Genomic DNA, 22686 nt, shown 5'->3' with positions numbered 1-22686 from the left:
CCTTTTGTATTCTCCCATCATCCTTAAGGAGTTTATATTCTCTCCTTCAGTGTCATGTGTTAAAATTCTGTTTTTATGCTTAGAGTTGTTCTTGATGTCAAAATGGGAACATTTTATTCCCAAGAGGAATTGAAGACTATGAATCCTCCTTTATCCCTCCAGCACTTTGTTTCCTGTCTATGCTTTTTTGGTTTTTAGCACTTACCACACTGGTGTGACGTGGCTCTCTCTTCCACTAGAACATGAACTCCTGAAGGCAGAAACCATGTCTGTATTGCTAGTATGGCACTTGACACATAGTTAAGTGCTTAGTTAACGTCTATAAATAAACAAGGAAATGAATGAATGAGTTATTGATCCTTCTTTTATCAGGTTGTGCATTTGTGACTTTTACCACAAGAGCCATGGCACAGACGGCTATCAAGGCAATGCACCAAGCACAGACCATGGAGGTAGGGAAGAGCTGAATGCAAAGGGGAAGGCAGTTCCTTAGCCTGAGGGTGCCAAGACATTTGGCCTGCAAAGCCCAGCAGCAGTGTAACATCTGATTGTTCTAAAAAGTTAAGCAGGCCAAACATAAATTAACATTAAAATTAACATATTGGAACTAGTTGCCCTTTTAAATTATCTTTTGCCATTTATGTGTATCAAGAAGAGAATCATTTGGCAGTGAATAGAATTAGAATGGAGACTGTGTGTCATTAGAAATGAGGATTTTTCCTACACCCAAAGAAGAATTTGACCCTTTGGTTTTGGTCTTTTCATAGGGTTGCTCATCCCCCATGGTGGTAAAATTTGCTGATACACAGAAGGACAAAGAACAGAAGAGAATGGCCCAGCAGCTCCAGCAGCAGATGCAGCAAATCAGCGCAGCATCTGTGTGGGGAAACCTTGCTGGTCTCAATACTCTTGGACCCCAGTATTTAGCAGTGAGTCTTTGTGGTTTGCTTTTTGCAGACTGTGCAAGCTCCCAGCTGTTTCTTCTTCTGCTTTCCCCAGCTAACAGACACAGTGGCATTTACAACTTTTAGCACACTGAAATTTTATGTAAATATTCAGGCAATGCAATATTCTTTGAGTCATGTTATTTTCTCTCTGTCTCTCTGGTAACACATCTTTGGTTATATCTTGAGTTAGAGTGAAATCGTAATTTCCTAATAAAAAGACTTAGAAACATCTCATGTCCCTGCCCCCAAGAAAAAAAAAATTCCTGAGAGAGTCAACTACCAAATATTTTTCTCCATGTCTCTTTCTACCAGGCGTAGAGGATGTTATTAAAGACCTTACTAAGTCTCCCTGAAGAATATGATAAATGTTTCTCTCTGCTAATCGAGAGATCAAACATGGACATTATTAAATGAATTTTACAGATGTATATTTGAATTCACTAAATAGTAAATAGGTTTTCTTTTAATTTGATCTCTCTCTTGTTGAACTTAAGTCATATAGTCCAAAGGAGGGACAAGCTGCTATTTATCATTAAGTTTTACTAGGTCTGCAGTATTAACAGATTATTACTGCTTAAACCTATAAAAGGAATTACAAATGGGACAACATAATTAAAACTCTGTCATCTGTGAATCAGAAAGAAAAGATCATCTGTAAAGGTACCAATGAAAGAAAATAAATGGTGATACCACTAGATTTATGTGGATAGTCCAAAAATATATAATCAGAATAATTAGAGTCATCCACTCCTCATCCTTTCAAAGATTATTCTATATAGAAATAAGAAAGGCAATGATTTCTGTCCTCTAGTACCGAATTCTGGCTCATTTGATGCTCCCCTGGTCTCCATATTTCTAATGTGTTAGAAATCCTGCTTCATTCTAGCTAGTATTTCTCTGAAGTCAAAAAGTATAGACAGTAGTTCTATTTAAACAGATCAGATTGTTTCTTAGTACTAGAACATTGCTTAAAAGTTTTAAAAATTCAGAGATCTCTTCTGCCCAAATGATAATGCTTTGAAAATGATCTCCATGATGTACGTTTACTTTTCTTGGAGAGTTTAGAGCTTCTTTTCAGGGAGCACTCTCTTTCTTGTCATTGCCAACAAGTACGTGATAGCATGTGGTGAGAGCTGTGTTTTCTTTAACTTAGATATGATCCCCTCCCTAAGAGCCATTCTTGTTTATGGAGGAAATGGAGGGGCCAAATACAGTATGCCCAGTCCCCTAGTTGGGACTGAACACATCGCCTAAGGTATTTAAGAAAACAAAAAATGAAGACATGGATGCTAATGGGCTATGTAAAGTGACAGTGCATCATCATTAGTTATGAAGTTTTTTTCTGTGAATATGTGGATTGAACCTGATCTCTGTTGGACTAGAGCAGTGGTTTTTTAATCTTTGTGGGGTGGTGGACTTCTTTGAGAACCTGGTAAAAATTGCATGTACTTTTTTCTTTTTCATTCTGTTTCTGGAAGTTTGTGGACCAAAGGGATTCATGACAGGGAAACCAAGTCAGATGTTTATGGTAATAGACATCAGGTTGAATAAAGAATCTAGAAACAAGAATACTAGTTGTCCATAAAGAACACTGATTACATTAGAAAGGAGCCAAGGTTTTCAGCAAGTTGGTTAGATCAAGATTGTGGTTTTCTGAGGTACAGAATAAGGTCAAGGCCACGGAGATCCATAAGCTCATGGAAAGGTCCTTTTGCTTCATTTGTTATGGGATATCCATTGAAAGAGAATGTACACTGAACTGATGTGGACTGGCCTAGCAGTCATTTGGTCATCTGCAAGAGTGAAGACCAGTTTGGAGGGGAGGAGATAAATGGGCTCCATGGATCTGTAGCATGGGAGAGAGTGATCTAGTCGTGGGTCTGTTTTGTCTGGTAAATAATGACTCCAAGAAATACCCTGAAACAGTTAGATTTGATATTTAAAATAGTTGTTCGAAATAGAAATTGGGTATCCAGATGGAAACAGTCTGCAAAATAAGATGTATGGACTTAACTAGAGAACTTGAGAGAGAGGAAATAGAAATGGCAGTCATCCATACCAGACACATATCGCAGTTGACTGTGTAGCTACTTGAGCTGAGCTTAGTTCCCTGCTCTACTTCTGTCCTCTGCTGTGCTGTGTTCTCTTGCCCAGGCACTTGAGCTTGGCTCAGTACTCAGTGAACATTACTATCTTCTGGGCCAGGGCTTTAGCTGTGTTGTATTGTCCTGTGCTGTCATAAGTCTTGTTTCTGTTGTGTTGGCTTGGGTTCTTGTCTTCAGCCTTCTTCTCTCTGGGGGCCTCTGCACTCTCGCTTTGCTGTGCTGTAGAGTTATCCCAGATGCAGAACCAGCCCTCACTCTCACTCTTGTTCTGTTTTTTGGTGTAATGTCTAGCTTTATTTGCAGCTCCTTCAGCAGACTGCCTCCTCTGGGAACCTCAACACCCTGAGCAGCCTCCACCCAATGGGAGGTAAGTGTTTCACTGCTGCGGAGGAGCAGCAGCAGCCAGGCCAACAGATCCAGCTAACAACAGTCTGAGAGTTTTGCACTGTTGTGCAGAAAAAAATTTTTTCACTACATTTTTTCACTGACATGAGATGAACATTCCAGGACTCAACTGCTTTGTCTCTAGAAGGTGACTCTATTAGTCATTGATGCCTGCTTGTTCTGGGATTGTCTTCTGCTCCCCATCCCTCTAAATGTCTGTTGAGGAAGAAGATAGAAAAGATCTGTTAGCACCTGTAGACTCTCTGAGGCCATTTTGATCAGAAGGAAATCGCTGCAGCTCTTTATTTACACAATAAAGAGACTTTTCCAGTGACTCTGAAGAAAAGCCCAAGAAGGTTTCCATGCAAATGGTACCCTGAAGTTGCTAGAATCCAGGCAGTTAGTTTACCTCTGTGTCTTCTCTATGTTATGCCATAGGTGAATTACCTTTTGTTGCTATTACCATGCATGGAAAACTTAATTGACACATACTTGAGTTTATAACAAAACGGGGTTCCACAGACAAACCTAGGCAAGATCTATCAGAATAAGTTAGGGGGGGATGGGGAGTGTCAGACCTGCCTGTCTGCCCCTTTGGCAGTGGAATAAAACTAGGCAAGTGCAGTTGAGAAAGGGGTGGTCTGGGGTGAGCTACATTTTGCCATTTGAGAAATTTTAATAGTTGTTTGTCCCAGGGACTGAGGAAGTTGCCAGATTGTGAATCTGTGTTATAGTTTTTTATTCTCACGAACTCTTCCCCCCATCCCTCTGCCCCTCTTCTGATGACTAATGTGCTATTCAGGTGGTGGTTTTTCTTTATTTCTCCTCTTGCCATGCTCACATGTATTCTCTCTTGTCGTTCCTCCTCTTTTGGGTCTGCTACGTTTTCTGCTTATCTCCATTTCAAAGGACACATTCCTGTGAAGTCTGAGTGAGGGGCTCAGATGCAGTCCCATTCTGTGCCACAGATTTTGGCTTTGTCATCCTCAGGCTGCATGGTAGACCACAGACGTCCCTCTCCTTCCCCATTTCCTAATTGCCTGTCTCTTTATTAATGCTCACTTGGGGTGGCGTGCAGTTGGATTAGATACTTCTTCCGAAGAAAGTATGTCAAGTTTCTTGATGAGTTGAGTGATATCTGAATCTTTTTGGAGCCCTATAGGGTTGCTTATAAGGCTTATCTAGAACATTTCCTCTCGGGAGCTAGCCTTCTCCCAATGTGTGCTGTCATTGCTGGAGTGGATGGAAGGCACCCGTATCTGCTCACTGATCCCTTGCTTTGGATGTTGCAGGGCTGAATGCAATGCAGTTACAGAATTTGGCTGCCCTGGCTGCTGCAGCTAGTGCTGCTCAGAACACACCAAGTGGTACCAATGCTCTCACTACATCCAGCAGTCCCCTCAGCGTACTCACCAGTTCAGGTAAGCGTGGGATGGGCCATAGGGCCCCTGTGTGCCTTGGGCAGAATCCCAAGATTGAGGGGTATGTCATTCTGGAGAGTTAGGTAACACCCATTTCCAAAGGAGACAGATCATGAGCAACAGATTTTTATGTGCCATCTTCTGACTTAAAAATCTCACAATTTTTAATTTCTTATAACCATCATTTGACTTGATGTTCAGCAGGAACAGTTATCAAAATTAGTAGTTGAAAACCTTCTTACTAAGAGAATATTTAAGTAGTATCACTCTTGGGCTTTGGTTCTTATTGACATGAGAAGGCAAGTGTTGGCTTGAGTTTAACTCGGGGATTTCTGGTAGCAGGGTCCTCACCGAGCTCCAGCAGCAGCAGCTCTGTCAACCCCATCGCCTCCCTTGGAGCCTTGCAGACATTAGCTGGAGCCACGGCAGGCCTCAACGTCAGCTCTCTGGCAGGTGAGAGGCAGCCCCTGGATGTCATTCGGCCTTTCTTTATATAGGTGGCACACTATAAACAACTCTGGTAAGGACACTGTTAGAATGATGGAGTGGCCCAGTGAACTTAACAATAATCATGTGATTTTGAGTCAGACCTGAGTTAAATACCACCTCTGTCCCTTCACTGGCCATAACTTTTTGACCACCTTTCCAAGGTCATCTTCTTATCTATGAGGTGGGAATAGAATACTTTGAGGGTTATTAAGTTAAATGAGAACACAGGTCATATACTGAGCACATTGCTCAGTGTTCAAAAGAATTTTGTACAATGTTCAAAGAGAAAATGGGGCAAATCATGTGTGAGTGGTATCCCTTCTTGCATGGATGAAAAGAAGGTAATACCTCCATTAGCAACAAGGCTCGGTGAGTGTCCTAAAGTCTGACCACTCAGATGGCTATTTCTCGTCAGGGTGATAATAAGAGCAAGATAAAAGGGAGGGCTTTGTAGTTTTGTTTTTTTTTTTTCTTCTTATCAATTGAGTGTTTTCAATCCTATTAATCCTGTTCTCTCCCCCACCCAAGGGATGGCTGCTTTAAATGGTGGTCTGGGCAGCAGTGGCCTTTCCAATGGCACTGGGAGCACCATGGAGGCCCTCACGCAGGCCTACTCGGGGATCCAGCAGTACGCCGCGGCGGCACTGCCCACTCTATACAACCAGAACCTGTTGACACAGCAGAGCATCGGTGCTGCTGGCAGCCAGAAGGAAGGTGAGTAGTACAAAGCGAGCCTAGAGTTGGGGACAGGCATGGTTTCTCTGTCTGCAGAACTGAAAGGCAGTGCAAAGGCCGAGAGAACCATTCAGGTGGTCAGACCACCACTTTTCTTGGATGGTGTCAAAAGATAGACTGAGAAACTCTTTAAGTGTGATCCGCTTTTGTTTTCTGGATGTGGCTCAGATCAGAGATAACCTCTGAATGCCCTTCTGGAATGGGGCTGCCATTTTTAGGTGAAGAAATTATCTGTTTTTATTAGGAAGTCTTTTCTATGAGTTATAAATCTGTCAGAGGAGATCTTCAGTGTGGGTGTCCCTTTTAGATATATCTTGGCATTTTCCTCTTTTTCTGATCTATGCTTTTACTAATTGAGGACAGAATGAAGGCTGATGGGACAGAAAGAGCTGTGGCCTGTGGGTTGATGCAGAAGTATGTGTTTTGATATAAACGGCATTAAATTTAGGAGAGGCTATCTAGGCAGAAAGAGGCCTGAGGTAGTTTGTATGAATAGAAAGTCCTGCTGTACCTCTCTGCTTATATTTGACTGGGCTTTCTTTTATAACCAGGAGCTGGCAAGGTTTAAGTACTAATGTAGGGAAAACACAAGTGTCTTCTCTTGCCTTAGCAGCAAGGAGTCCTGGTTTAAATACAGTCTTACCTGCTCTGAATCAGGTGCTTTTGTGCTTTAGGATGTGGTAGTAGGAGAACTGGTGGCACTGTGGAGACAGACAATAAACTAGGAAAAGCATGAGGTGTGTTCCAGATGGTGCATGGAAACATGATGAACAAGAAAGGGGGGCAGGGAGTGCTGCAGACACGTCATTTTATAGCAGGTGGTTGAAGATGGTGTCTCTAAGTTGCCAGTTAGGCAGAGGAAGATGAGTAAGGGGGGACAGAGGAACAGCAAGTGCAAATGCCCTGAGGTAGCAGTGTTCCTCAGCATGTTTGATGGCATCGGGGAGGCCGGGGTGGCTGGAGAATGGCTGCACTGTGATTATAATGAAACTCTTCTTGGTTAGAAAATCGTTGAGTAGTTGGAGGAGGAAAACATATGCTATTTTTGAGCTCAGTGTTAATCATAGTTTAAAAGGTAATTTCTTTTCAGTGAGGTACAATTGACATAAAGTCACTTTTTTTGGAATATAACTCTGTGAGCTCTGATGGAGGCCTATAGTCATCTAAGTACCATCTCAAATACAGAACATTTCTGTCACCCCCAGAAATTTCCTCATGTCCCTTTGTAGTCATTTCCTTGCCCCCACTTTCTGCCTCTAGCAATTACCAATCCATTTGCTGTCCCTGTAATTTCTAGACATAATTTTGAAACCTGTTTTGCTTATAAGTTCTTTCTACCTCCTTTTCTGTTTTCCTACAAGTGTCTGGTCTCTGGTTTTATGCTGCACATGCAGGTTTCTCTACTTCATTGTGTAGCTATACCTTCCTCCACAGGGTCAGATTCTGCTGTCCCTCAGTGAGACATGGAGCATGGCCAAATGTGGGGGAAGGGATCTGTTTCAGTGATTGCCCTTCAGTTCCCTGTTTCGTAGTTGGAGATTCTTTTGGGGTGCTAACACTTGGAACTCCAGGGGGAAATGAGAGACGATGCAGGAGGATAAGTTTGTGTCACACTGATACCTTTTCAATCAATGGGTGTCTTGAAGGTCCAGAGGGAGCCAACCTGTTCATCTACCACCTGCCCCAGGAGTTTGGAGATCAGGACCTGCTGCAGATGTTTATGCCCTTTGGGAATGTCGTGTCTGCCAAGGTTTTTATAGACAAGCAGACAAACCTGAGCAAGTGTTTTGGTATGTTGGCTTCTCTCCTGGTGTGTGTGTTGGGTAGGGGGATGATTATTTTATCACAGAAAAAGAAAGGGAAGGGGCTGATAGCAGAAACTTGGGGTGGAGATGGAGTTGTTGTTTAACTCATCCTTGTGCAGATTTGCATAACCTCTTTCTGAGCCTCAGTTTTCTTTTAAGACTTTATTTATTTTTAGAGAGAGGGGAAGGGAGGGAGAAAGAGGGAGAGAAAGATCAGTGTGCAAGAGAAACATCAGTTGGTTGCCTCTCTCATGCCCCCAACTAGGAAACTGGCCCGCAGCCCAGGCCTGTGCCCTGACTGGGAATCAGAACTGGTGATCTTTTGGTTTGCAGGCTGGTGCTCAGTCCACTGAGCCGCTCCAGCCAGAGTTAGCCTCAGGTTTTTTCACTTCTGTAATGGGCACCGTGAGTTCTGCCCGCACTGTCTCTCCAGAGGGTAAGATGATGTGTGGAAAATGGCTTGGCCAGGATACTAAAAGTACCGCGTCAGTGTCAGATGATACAGTTAGGGATTTATTTTATTTGATAACAATATACAGATTTTCTTGTCACTGCTGAGGAAAATTGGGATTTGAAGCTAAGCTCATAAGGTATTTCTTGCATAAGGAGGACTGAGAATCTCCTTGCCTCGTTATGCCCCTCACCTAGGTTTCTGCTTGAACACACAGGTTTTGTAAGTTACGACAATCCTGTTTCGGCTCAAGCTGCCATCCAGTCCATGAACGGCTTTCAGATTGGCATGAAGCGGCTCAAAGTGCAGCTCAAACGTTCGAAGAATGACAGCAAGCCCTACTGAGCGTGCTCCCCTCAGACTGGAGTGAGAGGGTCTCTGGTAAGTTGGGGAGGAGCACCTTGGTGAGGCGAAGCCCTAGGCTGTGTGTTGGCAGCCCCGGACCCTGATCCCTGCCACTCTCGCAGGCACAGCTTGCCCTGAAGACGCGGCTACTGCCTTCTGTGGGAGTTTCGCTTCGTACAGAGGACGAGTTTGTGCTTTGGTTTCCAGTGTTTTACTTTGGAGTTTAGGTGCCATATTCTGAGTTTTTTCTTTATTTAAAGTTTGCTGTGTTTGTAACCAGTGTGTGTTGAGAAGGACCAACATCACACCGCCCTGGGGGAGGAAGGGGAATGGAGAAACATTAAAGAAGATCAGGACTTGCCCAAAACTACCCTAAGAGAGAGGACCGAGTGAAACCAAAAACTGACCCCCAGAATCTCCCCAAGTTGCAAGAGTGGATGAAATGAGAACTAATGTCCCAGAGCCCTGGTGGGTGGGGCTGGTGGGGGTGGTGTCAGAGGGAAGTGAGAGGCACTTGACATGAGGAAACTTCCTAGCTGCCCTACCTGGAAGTACTGAGTTCTTGCTACCAGTTTTTCTGACTCTTGTCCAGGACTTCTGTCCCTCTTTCCCAAGAAAGGGCTAACAGTTCTCTGGAAATAAAACCCCTGTTAAATTAGCCTGACATATGCAAAAAAGCAGGGAGACATCACCGATTACTGGCCACTGGTTTTGATTTAGCCCTACCTGGCTAGTGACTCCTAGGAAGAACCAGCCAGTCAGAGTGGCCACTTTTAGTTTATTTCAACACCAGATTCGACCATGGCCCATTTCTTACAGGTCCTTTAGAGAAGGCCTCCAGGGAAGATACCCTGGTTTCCTTCCTGGTAGTTGACCACAGCGAGGAGTGTCATTTCACCCCAAACCACCACTTTATCATGAGGGCAGAACCAAGAGGGGCTTCTAGTGCCTGGCTGGAGGGGGCTCTCCTGAGCAGAGTGATCAAAAGCCATCCACTTGCCGGAGAGGAGCCTGCTTCTACTTGTGCCTGCCTCAGAAGGTCCCTTCAGGCCAGAGTGCTGCATTCGCCAGAGGCCGGCCAGCCAGCACTTAGTACTTAAGACGATGGAGAAGTCCATGCTCACCTCCTTGTCGAGGTGTCCCGGGCGTAGTCTTTTCACCAAGGCAGGCTTTTCTTCTGACCGCTCCCGCACTGTCTTCTGCTCTTGGGGACAAAGGAGACTATAGGATGTTTACAGCCTCCATATGAATTTAGTGTTCATTTACCTCAGTATTACCTTGTTCGTTTTTGTCCACGTGCTTACAGTTAGCTCCCCGCTGCCTCCCACGGGTCTCACTCCAGCTCTTGCTTGTGGCTGTCCCCCGCCCCCTAGCCTCTGGGCTCTGCCTCTGCTCTAAGAAATGCTGTGGGCGTAGAAAGCCAGGAAGGACATGCTGTTGGGAATGTGCACTTTGGCACAGGCAGCCCTGTTACAATACAGCTCTTAGCGCCGAGGCCAGCGACTGGGTGCCCAGGATCTTAAATTTCACGCACATCAGTCCTGACCCCTAACAGCAGAGACGAGATGAAAGGGGTTGGTTTGCTAGTGAGTCAGATGGGGACTCTCTCCTTGTCCTGCTGTCCGTTTGGGTCGCAGACAGGGATTGACCATCTTGCTGTTGTACAGGTAGTGGTGTTGGATTATCCCATTGAAGCTGGGACAGCTGTTCTCTTCTCATAGTAATAACTTGGGTCTGTTGTCCTCTAAGGAACATGAAACATACTTAAGCTGAACCACGTAAACTTGAATTCTGCACACTGGGTGAAATGTGTCCTGTGTTTCAAGGATAAAACTGTTCCAAAGGCTTCCAGGGTCATGATGGGATTTTTTAAATAAATGCAAAAAATAAAAATAAAAAAGAAAAAAGAAAACCAAAAAAAAAGAAAAAAATGCTAGGTTGGGGAGGCGCTGTTCTGAATCCCAACCAGCTGGAATCAAGAATGTCGTTTCTATTTTTATAGAAGTTTTATACAGCTCCGGGGTGGAGAATATTTATTACCTAAATTATATCTCTGGAAAAGGCCAGGATTTTGTAGAATCCAGAATGTGATTGTTATACACACAGGGTGCTGTGTATGATTGAAACTACTGACTTTCTGTGGCCTGTTTGCAGCCCAGCCAATCTGCCAGAGGGGGAGGAATTAATGCTGTGAATTGGCGGAGGAGAGAGCTGTGCTCTCCAGGGCGCTGTGGTGCTGTGATCGCTAACCTTCTGTTATGTCTTCCTCCTTGGCCATCGTGGGGTTTTCCAAATCCCAGAACTCCACTCTGTTCCCACTTTCCCCTTCCCTCCCTCCTTCCCCAGTTCACCATTATTGTCCACAGACTTGTCCTGGGCTCTGGGACCTTCAGAAACCCCTTTCCAAATGACTTGAAAGGCAAAGGTGTGATCAACCTGCCTTTGATACCAGGCCCTGAGGATTCACTCCTGCTTGTGGGTTCTCTTTTCCAAAAGGATCATTTGCCCCAGCAGGGCCCTGGGCTGCCACAGCAGCCCCCTGATGAGATGGGCGCTTCTGTCTGTTCTCTGCCCCTGCCCAGTGAGTAGCGCGGCAGCACTGCCCTTGAGCACAGTTTTCTCCCCAGGCCAAAGAGGGTTTGTGAAGGCGCTGCTCCCCTATGGGCCTCACGGTGTGAGAGTGTTCATTTTGGACAGTGGAGACTCGCAGTCAAGTCTTAAGCAACCTTTTACTGTTGTGTGGGGGTTTCATTTTCATAAATGTGTTTTCTCCTGTAGTTTTTTTTTTTGTTTGTTTCTTACTTGGGTTTCATCATGAAATTGGTTTGCCTTGAATGCAGCTAGACACTGTCTCCTGGGTCCCACATGAGTGGCCAGGGCCTGCGTGGAAGCTAAGAGCTTGGATTTCTGGGAACAAAGGGCCATCCCCACAGGATTGAGGAGAAGTCCTGGCCCTCTCCCCTCAAGAGTTCTCACACCATGCTTCTCCTTCCTTCCTGGGTGTTCAACAGGGAGTTGGAGAGGCGGAGGCTCTGCTCCCCCAGAGGCCTCTTAGATAGATGGGTTTGAACACTTCAGGGGAAATCCAAGCCTTAGTTTCCCTTCTGTCTCTGGCAGTTGGATGTTTTCTTGGTGTCCTCCATGTCCTTTTTGACTTTTCCCTGTGTCCATTGTTAGCATGTGCAAAAGTCCCCTGTCATTACCCAGCCCTGCCCCGCCCGCCTCCTCATTTCAGGGCTGTACACAGTGAGTGTTCCTGTTCTCTCTCTCTTTGTTTGGATGTATTGCTCTGTGTAACTCAGTGGGTCTCCCTCTTTCTGGTTTGTTTTTTTTCTAGATTCCTGCCGTTTGTTCATCGTTGTGCCTAAAGCATGTCGATGTGGCGTCAAGTACATCGTCCAAATCCCTGTCTCTTCAGCTTCTCTGATGCTTGAACTCTCACCTTTGACCTTGTGTTGATCTTTGATGCTGATGTGTATTTTTATTATGTTTGTTTCTTTCTTTGTTTTTTCTTTTTTCTTTCCTTTTTTTTTCTTTTGTGCTGCCAAATTGGTTTTGCTAGAACGACTGCTGAAGGGGAAATATTTAAACTTGCATTTGAATATAAAAAAATCTATTTTTCTAGAACTTCATAAGATAACCACTTGATTTTGTGATTCCAATTCTTTGTAATTGTCTTCAGAGCAGCCCTACTAGCACATACCGCGTGGTGTTTGTATTTCTGTGAACACACAGCCAGTCCGTTTCTAGGCTTTGTTTCTGTGTGCTTAGTTTTAAAGACAACTTTGAAGTAAACAATGAAATAAAAGATGTCACTGAAACCTTTGAGGCTCCTGAGCACATTTTGCTGATACAGTTTGTGGGGCTTGAGGAGACCGCATGTGTTATTTTTGTTTTTCTGAGCTCTCAACTGCAGAGAACACCCAAGCCCCCTTTCCTTTTTGACAGCAGCTGCAGTTCGGGCCCCAGCCAGCCCTTTTCCTTTGGAGGGTCTTCCCTGCAGCCACCCTGCAGGGGCCTGCAGATCCCTCGGCCGTTCCCTCCATGCTTGTTCCTACAGTCTCCACAGCAAAATGTGATGCTTCGATTTTTTGTTTTGTTTTTGTATTGTTTTTGTGCTTTTGTTTGGATTTTTTTCCTTTCCTAGTAAGATTATGCCCAGAAAAAACAAGTTTTGCATGTTTCCTGCTGTTTCTTCACACCTTCTTATATATCACCTTCACCTCTCTGTTTTCTATAGTTTGTGCAAAAACTGACCGATTTAAAAAGGTTTCAAAGAAGCTGTTTTAAATTGTTGTGGGGTTATTTTTTCAAGATTGTATTGTTTATTTTGAAGTGGCGACGTTCTCCTCTGTTGCCCTTAGAGCCGTTTGCCTGTGCACTTAGACTGTCACCTTGCGTGGCCTGAGGCCTTGGCAGGGCCTCCAGGAGGCCGCTGCCCTGTCGGAGATGGGCTGGGAGGGCACCAGGAGAGGCATGAGGAACAGAGGTAGAAGCCAGAAGGTGGCTGCGGGTGGGCAAGAGGCTTAGCGTGTTAAGGGTCGTGAGTATCCTTCGGTCCCAAGGAAGGAGGGTGCTCTTCACCGTCGGAGGAGGCCGTCTGTGCACTAAGTGGCAACATACCTGCTAGCGTTTTCCTAGGTGACAAGCACAATACTACAGTCTTCACACTGTTTACAGCCCTGGCCACCAGCTGCCCCACACTGGCTCTTCACCGCAGCTCTGCTCTTGCTTAGCTAGTGGGATGGGTAAGGGCAGGGATTTGTTTTTTAAAACTGGGTGAGGAGCCAAATAGCTACTGTCCCTGGGTGCCAGGCAAGCCAGTTCCTCCGTTCCCTGAAGGGAACTTGCCCTCCTTTCATGTGGCACCATCCACCCCCAGGGTCTAAGGGCCTGAGTAAGAATGTGAACGGTGAGGGAGAAGCCTAGAGGAGGTGAGAGGTCACGGGATGGGTCTGTGGCAGTAAGAGGTTGCAGAGGGAAGAGATTGTGAGAGATCTCAGCCAGAGAGCTTAGGCTGCTAGTGGGCGGAGAAGCTGGGAAGCAGGATTGTCCAGGGAAAGGGCGAAGAGGGAGGGGTAGCCAAGGGCCCAGGGATGGGGGTGGGGAAGGTAGGAGCACTGTTAGCATCGTCCATGCTGGGGTTGATGAAGGAAGGGATCCCAGCAGAACTTCTGGTCTGGGACCCAGCAGGTTGCCTAGTATTATGCTTGGACCACTCTTACTGGAAGGAAAGGGCAGGCAAATGAAGGCCCAGTGTATGGTAGACTCCTTAATTTCCTGGAAGGGGCAGTTGGATGGAAAGAGGCCAGGAACCCCAGCCTGAGCAAGACTGCCCTGCACCCCACAGTCTGACTGCACAGAGCTGCCTCTGTTGGCGAAGGCGCTGAGGCCCCCCTTCCTGTGTGTCAAAATCCATGTTTGCCAATATATTTTGCTTTCAATTCCAAGAGGAGCTCTGGGAAAACCTGTGGATAAAACCAAATGCCAAACGTTGGACGTTGTTTCCTTTTCCTTTTCTCTCTCTGATTGTTTTAATTGTTCTGTGGTGGTTTTAATGGATTTGAGACCCTGGAGCGGCAGCTGCCTTTCTGATTTCCAGCTGCTTTTTGTGAATAATTTAAAAAGAAAAAAAAAAGAAACTTTACATTTTGGAGACAAACCTGTGTGAGTTTTTTATTGGTACAAACGTTGTATTTAACACTAGGGGTTTTGTACAGTTTTTTGCCTTTTCTACTAGAAAACAATGTAAAGTGATTTCACAATGTGAAGAGAAAAAATTGCCACTATGACCAAACGCACAGTCTGTTCTGCAGCAACAACGGGATTCAATCAGCTCAAAGTCGCGATTCAGCCGTAGAAATGCTTTTCCTTTACCTTGTTTGAGCTTTTCCTTTCTTTCCTGTTTTGATTTGCAAAAAAAAAAAAAATGTCTTTTTGTGTGAACTTGTGTTGTACTATGTAGAAAATTATGGATTTTACTTTAATGGGTTAAAAAAAAAAGAAGAGCCCTTGTTGCTTTTCTGACCTGATCACAGAGTTTGTGTAGTGGATTAAAAAAGGAAAAAAAATGTTACAAGTTTGGAGCGAGGGAGTATGTGTTTAAAAAAAGAATCGCCTTCCTTTTTTTGTGTGTTTTTCCTTTTGTCCCAATGGGGAACCTAAATCTGTTTTAATTGCACAGACACACGGACAAAAAGTCATTTTGTATCTGCCAAGTGTGGTACCTTCCTTTGTTTATTTGCTATTAAACTGTTTGAGAAGAACTGGTGTTGTCTTCAGAGTTGTTGATTGTTGGAGTGGGCGGTGGGTTTGGGGGCCTGTGGCATGGGCGGCCTTCCCAGAGAAGGGCGGGTCCCCTGGTTTCACTTTGGTACAGCCGTCGGTTTGCCCCTGAACCTGCCAAAGCCTCCTGGAAGAAGAAAGTGTCTCCCAGAAAGCTGCCTTCTCCTCCATCACCTGTTCTTTTGCAGTAACCCTGCTAATACAGAGGCACCTCACAACTTTTTTGGTCTTAATTTTCATGCTGCTTTTTCTCCCCATGCCACACTGCACAATGGGCCCAAACCTGTGAGTGCAAGTCTCTCCCTGGGAGGTGGAGTTCCTGTGCAGGGGGAGGCTGCCGGCCAGTGTGGAGTCCAGAGCGTGGCCTTCTTCCTCTCTGGGCCTTTACCGCCACAGCCCAAGTGGGGCTGCTTCTTCCCCCTCACTCTGCCCTCAGAACAAGTCACAGCAGGGCGTTTCTAAGGTTCCTGGGCTTTTCTGTTAATCATTAATTCTAGATTCCTCTCCAAGGGAGGCCCTACATCAGGGCCTTCTCGGTCCTCTGAATGACAGGTGCTGCCGCAGGACCAGGAGTTTTGGGCCCTCCTCTGGGAGGCCAGTCCTTGTGCAGCTGGTTCCTGGCTAGAGAAATGCCACCAGCAGATGGCCTGTGGGTAGGCCAGGCCCCAGGCCCGTCTCACCATGGGCCCTCTGGCAGAGGGCAGTGTCTGGGGCAGTACATTGGAGTTCTGAACACCAGTAAACTTGGGAATATTGTTTTGTCATTTGTAATGGTTAAAAACGTGTTGCTAGCCCTGGCCGGAAGGCTCAGTTGATTGGAACATCATCCGTGCACCAAGGAGGTTGCAGGTTTGATCCCCAGTCAGGGCACGTATGGGAGGCAATTGATGGATATTCTCTCTCACATCAGTGTTTCTCCCCCTCCCCCTTCCTCTCTAAAGTCAGTAAGCAACTTTGGGTGGAGGGCTATAAATACATGTATTTAACTAAACATCAGAACTTCCTATTAATGGGCAGTGACCATCCTAGCTGCTGCTGTTCGTTGACTGCAGTCCCAGTGCTGTGGGAAAGAACACTTAGTACACGTTTTATGCTTGTCTTCCCCCCTGCCCCCTCCCCAAAGATCCTTTACTGAGACCTGCTTCAAACACTTCAATCCTGATCCTTTGAGCTCTGAATAAACTTCAGACTCTCTGATGGCTGAGCTGCGTGAAGTCTTCAGAGTGGCAGCAGCATGCACTGAGAATGAAACCAGGCAGGCTCCCAGGCCTTTTCTCGTAACCACTACTGAAGAGACACAACTCAGTAAAAGCCAGTGAGTAGATGGGCTCTAGTTAACCTGTGCACCCTCGCTGCATGTGATTGTGCATGCTGTCCTCTGGGCTGTTGTGAAAGGAACTCGGGGGACCCTGCGGCTCTGTGGCTCCTTTGGGTGGTGAATCGTCGCAGCTCTGCCCTCCTTAGAGCGGCCGTCTTGGTGTTCAGGGGTTTCTGCAGTGACTCGGTGCGCCTGGGGTACCCCAGTTCCCGAGAGGACTGGGATGTCACTCCTGCCGTACGATTCTCTCCTGGACTTGGCACCACCGAAACTATTTGCTAATGTTCATTTTAGCCTTTTTTATCGTGGTAAGATACACGTATAAAGTTTTCTGCGTGAGCCATTTTAAGTGGGATTCAGGGCCACTCAGCACGTCATGCAGCCATCACCACCTAATTCTGCTTTTTCCAAAGTTGAAATGTCTCTGTTTCCACACAGGTGGGTGTCATTCAGTACATTCGGTTAAGGTGCTGTTGCTTCTGAATATCCCCAGAAGGAAAACAAACGGGGACATGTAGATACCACTTTGGTTAATGTATGCATTATAGGGAAGAATTTGTGCCGCACTGGAAAACTGGCATTTTTCATGGGGAGCTCTTTTTACACCTCTTAAGCTGTAGAAAACTGATGGTGATGCACAGATAGTTCTTTTTTTATTTAATAATTTTGTGTTTTTATCACCACTTAGTCCTCTTATTACCGGCCCCCCACAATCACCACACTGTGTCCATGTCCACGAGTCCTTTTTCCTTTTTGCTCAGTCCCTCCACCCCCCAACCTCCCCCAGTAGCCGTTGTCTGCTCTCCATCTATGAATCTCTCTGCTTTGCTTGTTTGTTCAGTGTGTTCATTAGATTCCACATACGAGTGAAATCATATGGTATTTGTTTTCCTCTCACTGGTTTATTTCACTTAGCATAATGTTCTTTGGGTCCATCCATGCTGTTGCAAAGGGTAAAACTTTTTTTTACAGCTGAGTAAGTATTCCACTGGGTGACTGTCCCATAGTTGTATCCACTCATCTACTGATGGACTCCTGGGCTGCCTCCATATCTTGGCGATTGTAAACAATGCTGCAATGAACATAGGGCTGCTTATGTTCTTTTGGATGTGTTTTGGGTTCCTTCGGGTGTATTCCCAGAACTGGGATCTCTGTGTCAGAGGCAGATCCATTTTTAATTTTTTGGGGTATCTGCACACTGCTTTCTTTCCCAGTGGCTGCATCAGTCTGCAGTTCTCACCACCAAATGTTTTAAAGCAACTTGCCGCGCACTTTTTTAACTTCAGTTCATCTGATCATTAGAATTTGTGAAATTTCCGCATATGACTTCAAAATACACATTAAGCTACACTACCGTATATGTATGTATATGTATATGTGTGTATATATGTATAGGTATGTGTATATATGTGCGTATATGTGTGTGTATGTATATAAAGTACCCATTTCACGCCATTGTAGGGCTGCGTTCACACTTTGAGAAGTTGGGTCAGAATGAAGAAGCTGTGGACTCCCTTCTCAGAGCCATTTCCTCTGTAATGAAACGGTGGTTGAACCTGAAGTTCTCTCTCCTCCTAGCACAGACTCTCCTTTAATGGAAATGCAGTTGGCCGTGGCTGGTGTAGTTCAGTTGGGCGTCATCCCACAAAACGAAAGGTCTCTGGTTCAATTCCTGGTCAGGATACGTGCCTGGGTTGTGGGTTTGGTCCCCAGTCACTGTGCATACAAGAGGCAACTGAGCGATGTTTCTCTCTCATGTCAATAGTTTTCTTTATCCCTCACCCTCTTTGAAAAAAAAAAAAAAAGTTGAAGTATAATTGACCTTTACTAGTTTCAGGCGTACAACATAGTGATTCGATATTAAGTACGTTATTAAGTGACCCCAGTAAGTCTGCTTACCTGCGGTCACTGTACGAAAGTTATTACAGTGTTATTGGCGGTGTGCACTGGGCTGTTACCACATCCCCATGCTAGTGACGATTTTTCTATGACTCAAGATCAAGGTGATCAAGATCTCTATGTTTCTGCCTTAGAATTCTTGAGCTAGAACGTGGTATGAAAATAGAATGTTAAGTACAACTTGAATGTCTTCCCATTTAACATGATACTTAGAAGTGGTTGTTTTTCTGTAGAATTTACAAAAAGGGATGTGCCAAAATGACTTTAAGTTTTTAAAATTTAGACTTGTGTATCATATGGCTGTGTCTTAAACTATATTCCTTTTAAAAACCAACATTCCGGTGCTGGCCAGGTAGCTCAGTTGGTTAGAGCATCATCCTAGTACGCCAAGGTTTCGGGTTCAGTCTCTAGGCAGGGCACATACAAGAATCAACCAGTGAATGCAGAAATAAGTGAAACAACAAAGCGCGCGCGTGTGTGTGTGTGTGTGTGTCTGTCTGTCTGTCTGTCTGTCTGTCTGTCTGTCTGACTGTCTCCCTTTCCCACCTCCTTTTCCCCCTCTCTCTCTTCCTTTCCAAAAGTCAATTTTTAAGAAGTTTATAGAACCTCACAGTCACTACTTTTGAGTAGACTCAGTACCTCCCCGCCCTCCTGCCCCCACTCCTGGTTCCTGGCTTAACGAGGAGAAAGCGTCCGCACCTGCACCAGCTTTCTCGGTCAGCGCACAGCATCCCTGACTCTCCCAGGTTCTGTACGTGCTGTGCCCACCTGAGCATCTCAGCCCCTGATGAAGAAAAGCCATGGGGAAGGAAATGAAAGACCAGGTTGTCCTTCACCTCTGGGAAAGTCAAACTAACATTGCGTAACAGCCCGCCGGGGAAAGAGGGTGGAGGGCTTTTCTTTTTGTTTTTGCACCTTTTCTGTTTTTGAAGCACTTTCTTTCTCAGGAGTCCTTTCAACCCCCACTGGCTGGGATTCGGTTTCTTTTGTATGTGTTGACTTTCTCTTCACTGGTAAAGAAAGGCTCCAGCCGTAGGAGGGCTGTTGGTTCTTAAATCACAGCCAACCTTGCAACGGGAAAGCGACCTGAAGCCCGAGTCAGCCTCCTGATGGAGATTTGCACACTGCAGTTTGCCTGCTAGAGCACACGGGCATCGGTTTGCAGCAGCATGCAGCATCCCCACAGCCTAATTCATCGCCCCCGAAGAAACCTCATCCTCATTAGCAGTCACCCCCATTCCCAGCCCCTGGCAACCACTCATCTTTCTGCTCTAAAGATTTGCCTGTTCCGGGCGTGTCACGTCAACTCAGCCGTACAATACATGCCTTTGTGGCTGGCTCTCCCGGAGCCCACCTCCTGCGGCCTGTTCTTTCCCTTCCCTCCTTGAAAACTGCCCCGCATTGGCCCGTGTTCCACTTGCTCCTGCCATCCCAGCCACGATTCTGCAGCCAGCCTGCCCCTTCCACTTCTCCCAGCTCCTGCTCCATCATCTGCCACGCCCAGATCTGGCCATCTTCTAGGCCTGCCTGTATTGTCCACTACAGTGACCCCCTGGCCACCGCAGCTATTGAGTATCACTCCTCCACTCACTGTGAAGCCGCATGTGCATAATGGCTTCCATATTGGACATAGAACATGCCCATCATCGCAGTCAGTGACAGGGTCAGGGCTGTTCCAGACAGGTGCTTGGCTGTAAGAATACAAACTGGCTTCATTTATGAGTCATGGTCACTGTACTGGTCCAGCAACTGACAGCACAGGGCAGTAGAGACTGAGGCACAGAGAAGCTGCAGCTCTAAGTAGCAAAGCCAGGTTTTAACCTGGATCCGCCTGGCTGAAGTGCCTGCAGAGCAAAATCCTTAGGGAGTGTCTGGAAGTGCAGCCGAGGTGCCCTGGGGAAAATCCCACTTCTGCAATGGAGCTCCGGGAGTGCCTTAGTCCTCACCAGGGCCCCAGGGCTCACAGATCAATATTCCAGACATAGTGAGTGAGTAAGTGAACAAATACCAAAAAAAAACCCAGTTATGTTTGTAAGCTTCCCAAATAAGGTGCTTCTGGCCCCACAACACATATACACTACATTGGAGTTTTTTGAAAAAATGCCACCCACTTCAGGAAAAGGGGGAGTAACTTATTTTTGGACCTCATTTACAGACTGCTAGCTCCCAGTTCGTACCCCAGTTCTTCACAGGCCCTCAGTGGCCGTGAGATCAATGATAGCCAGGTCCCTTAGAGCCATGTGACAGGGATCCTGCTGCCACAGCTTCTGAGGCAGATCACCAGGGTGGGTCCTCTGGGAGGTGGGGGTGAGCAGGCCCTCTGCTGCCCGGGGGGGGGGGGGGGGGCAAGGGAGCCGAGCTGCCTGTGGCCCTCCAGCACCAAGTCTTTCAGGACACCGTGACCTTTTTAATGAGTCGTTTGAGGGTTTCAGGGTTTTTTAATGGAAAACAACGTAGTTATAGAAGTGGGGAAAGCTGATGTTTAAGATCCTCTTTAAGATTTTTTTTTTAGAGAGGGGAAGGGAGGGAGAGAGAGAAACATTGACGGGTTGCCTCTTCCATGCCCCTGTTCCCCCAACCGGACACGGGGCCCACAATCCAGTCACGTGTCCAGACCAGGAATCAAACCAGCCACCTTTCAGTTCACAGGCCGGCACTCAACCCACTGAGCCACACCAACCAGGGCAGTTTAAGAGCCTGTTAATGTTACCACATCAACTGTGTGACCTTGAGGAAGCAACAGGATTCTCAGCCTCAGACTCCCAGCCTACCCGATAGCAATGAAAACACCCACCTCACAGGGCTGGGAGGAGGGGAGAGTGTCCCAAGCCAAGCACTCGGCACAGTGCCACCCTGGCAAGCCTTCATCCACATTGCTAACGACCCTAAATAAGTGTAAGTTAAAAATGAGCGTTTCCCCATCTCCCACAGCCCATTGATAACTTAAACAGATGGCGTAGGTAGGCTTCCAGAACTCTTCTATATACAAAAATATGTACATACGTAATTTTTGTTAATAAAAACGAGATCATGCCGTAACGTACAGAATGTTCTGCAGCTTGCGTTTTTTCAGTTACTATGTCAGGGCGCCCTTCCGTCCTGGGCACAAACACCAGTTATCGACAACTTGAATCTTTATCGGCTACATAGTATTTCCTGCCTTCTCAGCTGCTCTCCTATTAGACACCGGTTATATCTAGTTTTATCACTGGTATAAATTCTAAGAGCTAATTCAAGGAAGATTCAGGAGCTTCATCAGAGGGATATTAGTTCAGTATCTTTTTTTAATTTAAAGATTTTACTTAACTTTTAGAAAGAGGGGAAGGGAGGGAGAGGAAGAGAAACATCAATGTGTGGTTGCCTTTTACACACCCCCTACTGGGGACATGACTGATGGGGACACCGGCGCACAGTGCCCACGGTGTCATGGTTGACATATGAGACAAATTCACACAGACCACCAAGTCCTGGGGAGGAAAAGGGGCAGCACAGCTACTCCTTCAAGTGGGGAGAGCCTCAGAGCAACTCGGCCACCCTCTCAAGGGGAGAGTGCCTGGACGCTTGCCTAGACAGGCTTTTATTGGGTTTAATTTGCGCAGGAATACAGGTACAGCTCATTAATCATTGTCAAACAGTAAGGATCAAACAGTAGATAGCATACAAAGAACTATTAGGGCTTCTTCTGAGTCAGGTCTATCAGCTAAAAGGTTACAAAACTTTGGGAAACAAACTCATTTCCTGCTCGGACCTTTATCATTTAACTAAGAGCATTCTTAGCAAAGCAGGCTTCCCGGGATTTTACCTATCCTTTCTCAGGCCTGATCGCCTGGGGAGCCCGCCCTTTCCAGCACAGGGCTGCACCACCCTCTGTGTTGTTTCAGGCTTAAGTCAGGCAGAGGAGGCAAGATAGCCAAGGAATTTTAGGAGACTTCTCTCTCGGACTCAGGGGAGTTAGGCTTCATCAAAGCCGAGGAGCAAGGTTCCATCACCCCCTTTCTGCACAGCCCCCCAAGTCCTTCCCTGGGGCCTCCATGTGATCATGCCTGGCTTAGGTCGTTCCCCCCCCTTGGGGATCTTACCTGTCATCGGCTAACTGACCAAGTATTGGAGGCCAGTTATGAAAAAAGGAGCAGAAGTGGCGCTCCTGGCAGGGAGATAAGCTTTGTCTCCTTAGTGACTTATGGTCCGAAGGTTGTTCACTCAGCCTTAGCCATGGTGGCTTTTCAGCTCCTGAAACCAGGCAGGGTGGTTCCCAACACATGACTGATAACCCAGGCCTGCGCCCTGACTGGGAATTGAACCAGCAATGCTTTGGTTCATAGGCCAGCACTCAATCCACTGAGCCACACCAGCCAGGGCTAATGTCTTGTTTTCAAAGCAAGTTCTTATTTTATCTCGTTTGGTTTTCACAGAAACCTGACCAGACAGGCGCTACCCCATTTACAACCAGGAAAACAAATTTGTCAAGAGGAACAGGCTTCCGGAGGATCCCGCCAATCATG

The 22686-nt window shown here is 46.2% G+C and overlaps 1 protein-coding gene across 23 annotated transcripts in view; it reads left to right on the top strand.

The window, feature by feature from the left end:
• Positions 1–22682, top strand: part of CELF1 (CUGBP Elav-like family member 1) — a 78169-nt gene extending 55487 nt beyond the window's left edge. For 10 of the 23 annotated variants that reach the window (XM_037166243.2, XM_053672953.1, XM_053672952.1 and 7 more), the window contains 8 exons: positions 373–452; positions 768–929; positions 3344–3419; positions 4729–4857; positions 5197–5310; positions 5875–6060; positions 7728–7871; positions 8555–14948. In XM_037166243.2, the coding sequence (XP_037022138.1) occupies positions 373–452; positions 768–929; positions 3344–3419; positions 4729–4857; positions 5197–5310; positions 5875–6060; positions 7728–7871; positions 8555–8682 (1019 nt within the window). In that variant the 3' untranslated portion in view covers positions 8683–14948. Of the gene's footprint in view, positions 1–372; positions 453–767; positions 930–3343; positions 3420–4728; positions 4858–5196; positions 5311–5874; positions 6061–7727; positions 7872–8554; positions 14949–22596 lie in introns of those variants that run through there. The other 13 variants (XM_037166239.2, XM_037166235.2, XM_037166229.2 and 10 more) reach the window with 6 other exon arrangements.
• Positions 22683–22686: the final 4 nt, after the last annotated feature.

This window comes from Artibeus jamaicensis, unplaced genomic scaffold (assembly GCF_021234435.1).
Source record: "Artibeus jamaicensis isolate MK-2021 breed Jamaican fruit bat unplaced genomic scaffold, CSHL_Jam_final contig_797, whole genome shotgun sequence".
NCBI lineage: Eukaryota > Metazoa > Chordata > Mammalia > Chiroptera > Phyllostomidae > Artibeus > Artibeus jamaicensis.
This window is presented reverse-complemented; position numbering and strand designations above follow the sequence as displayed.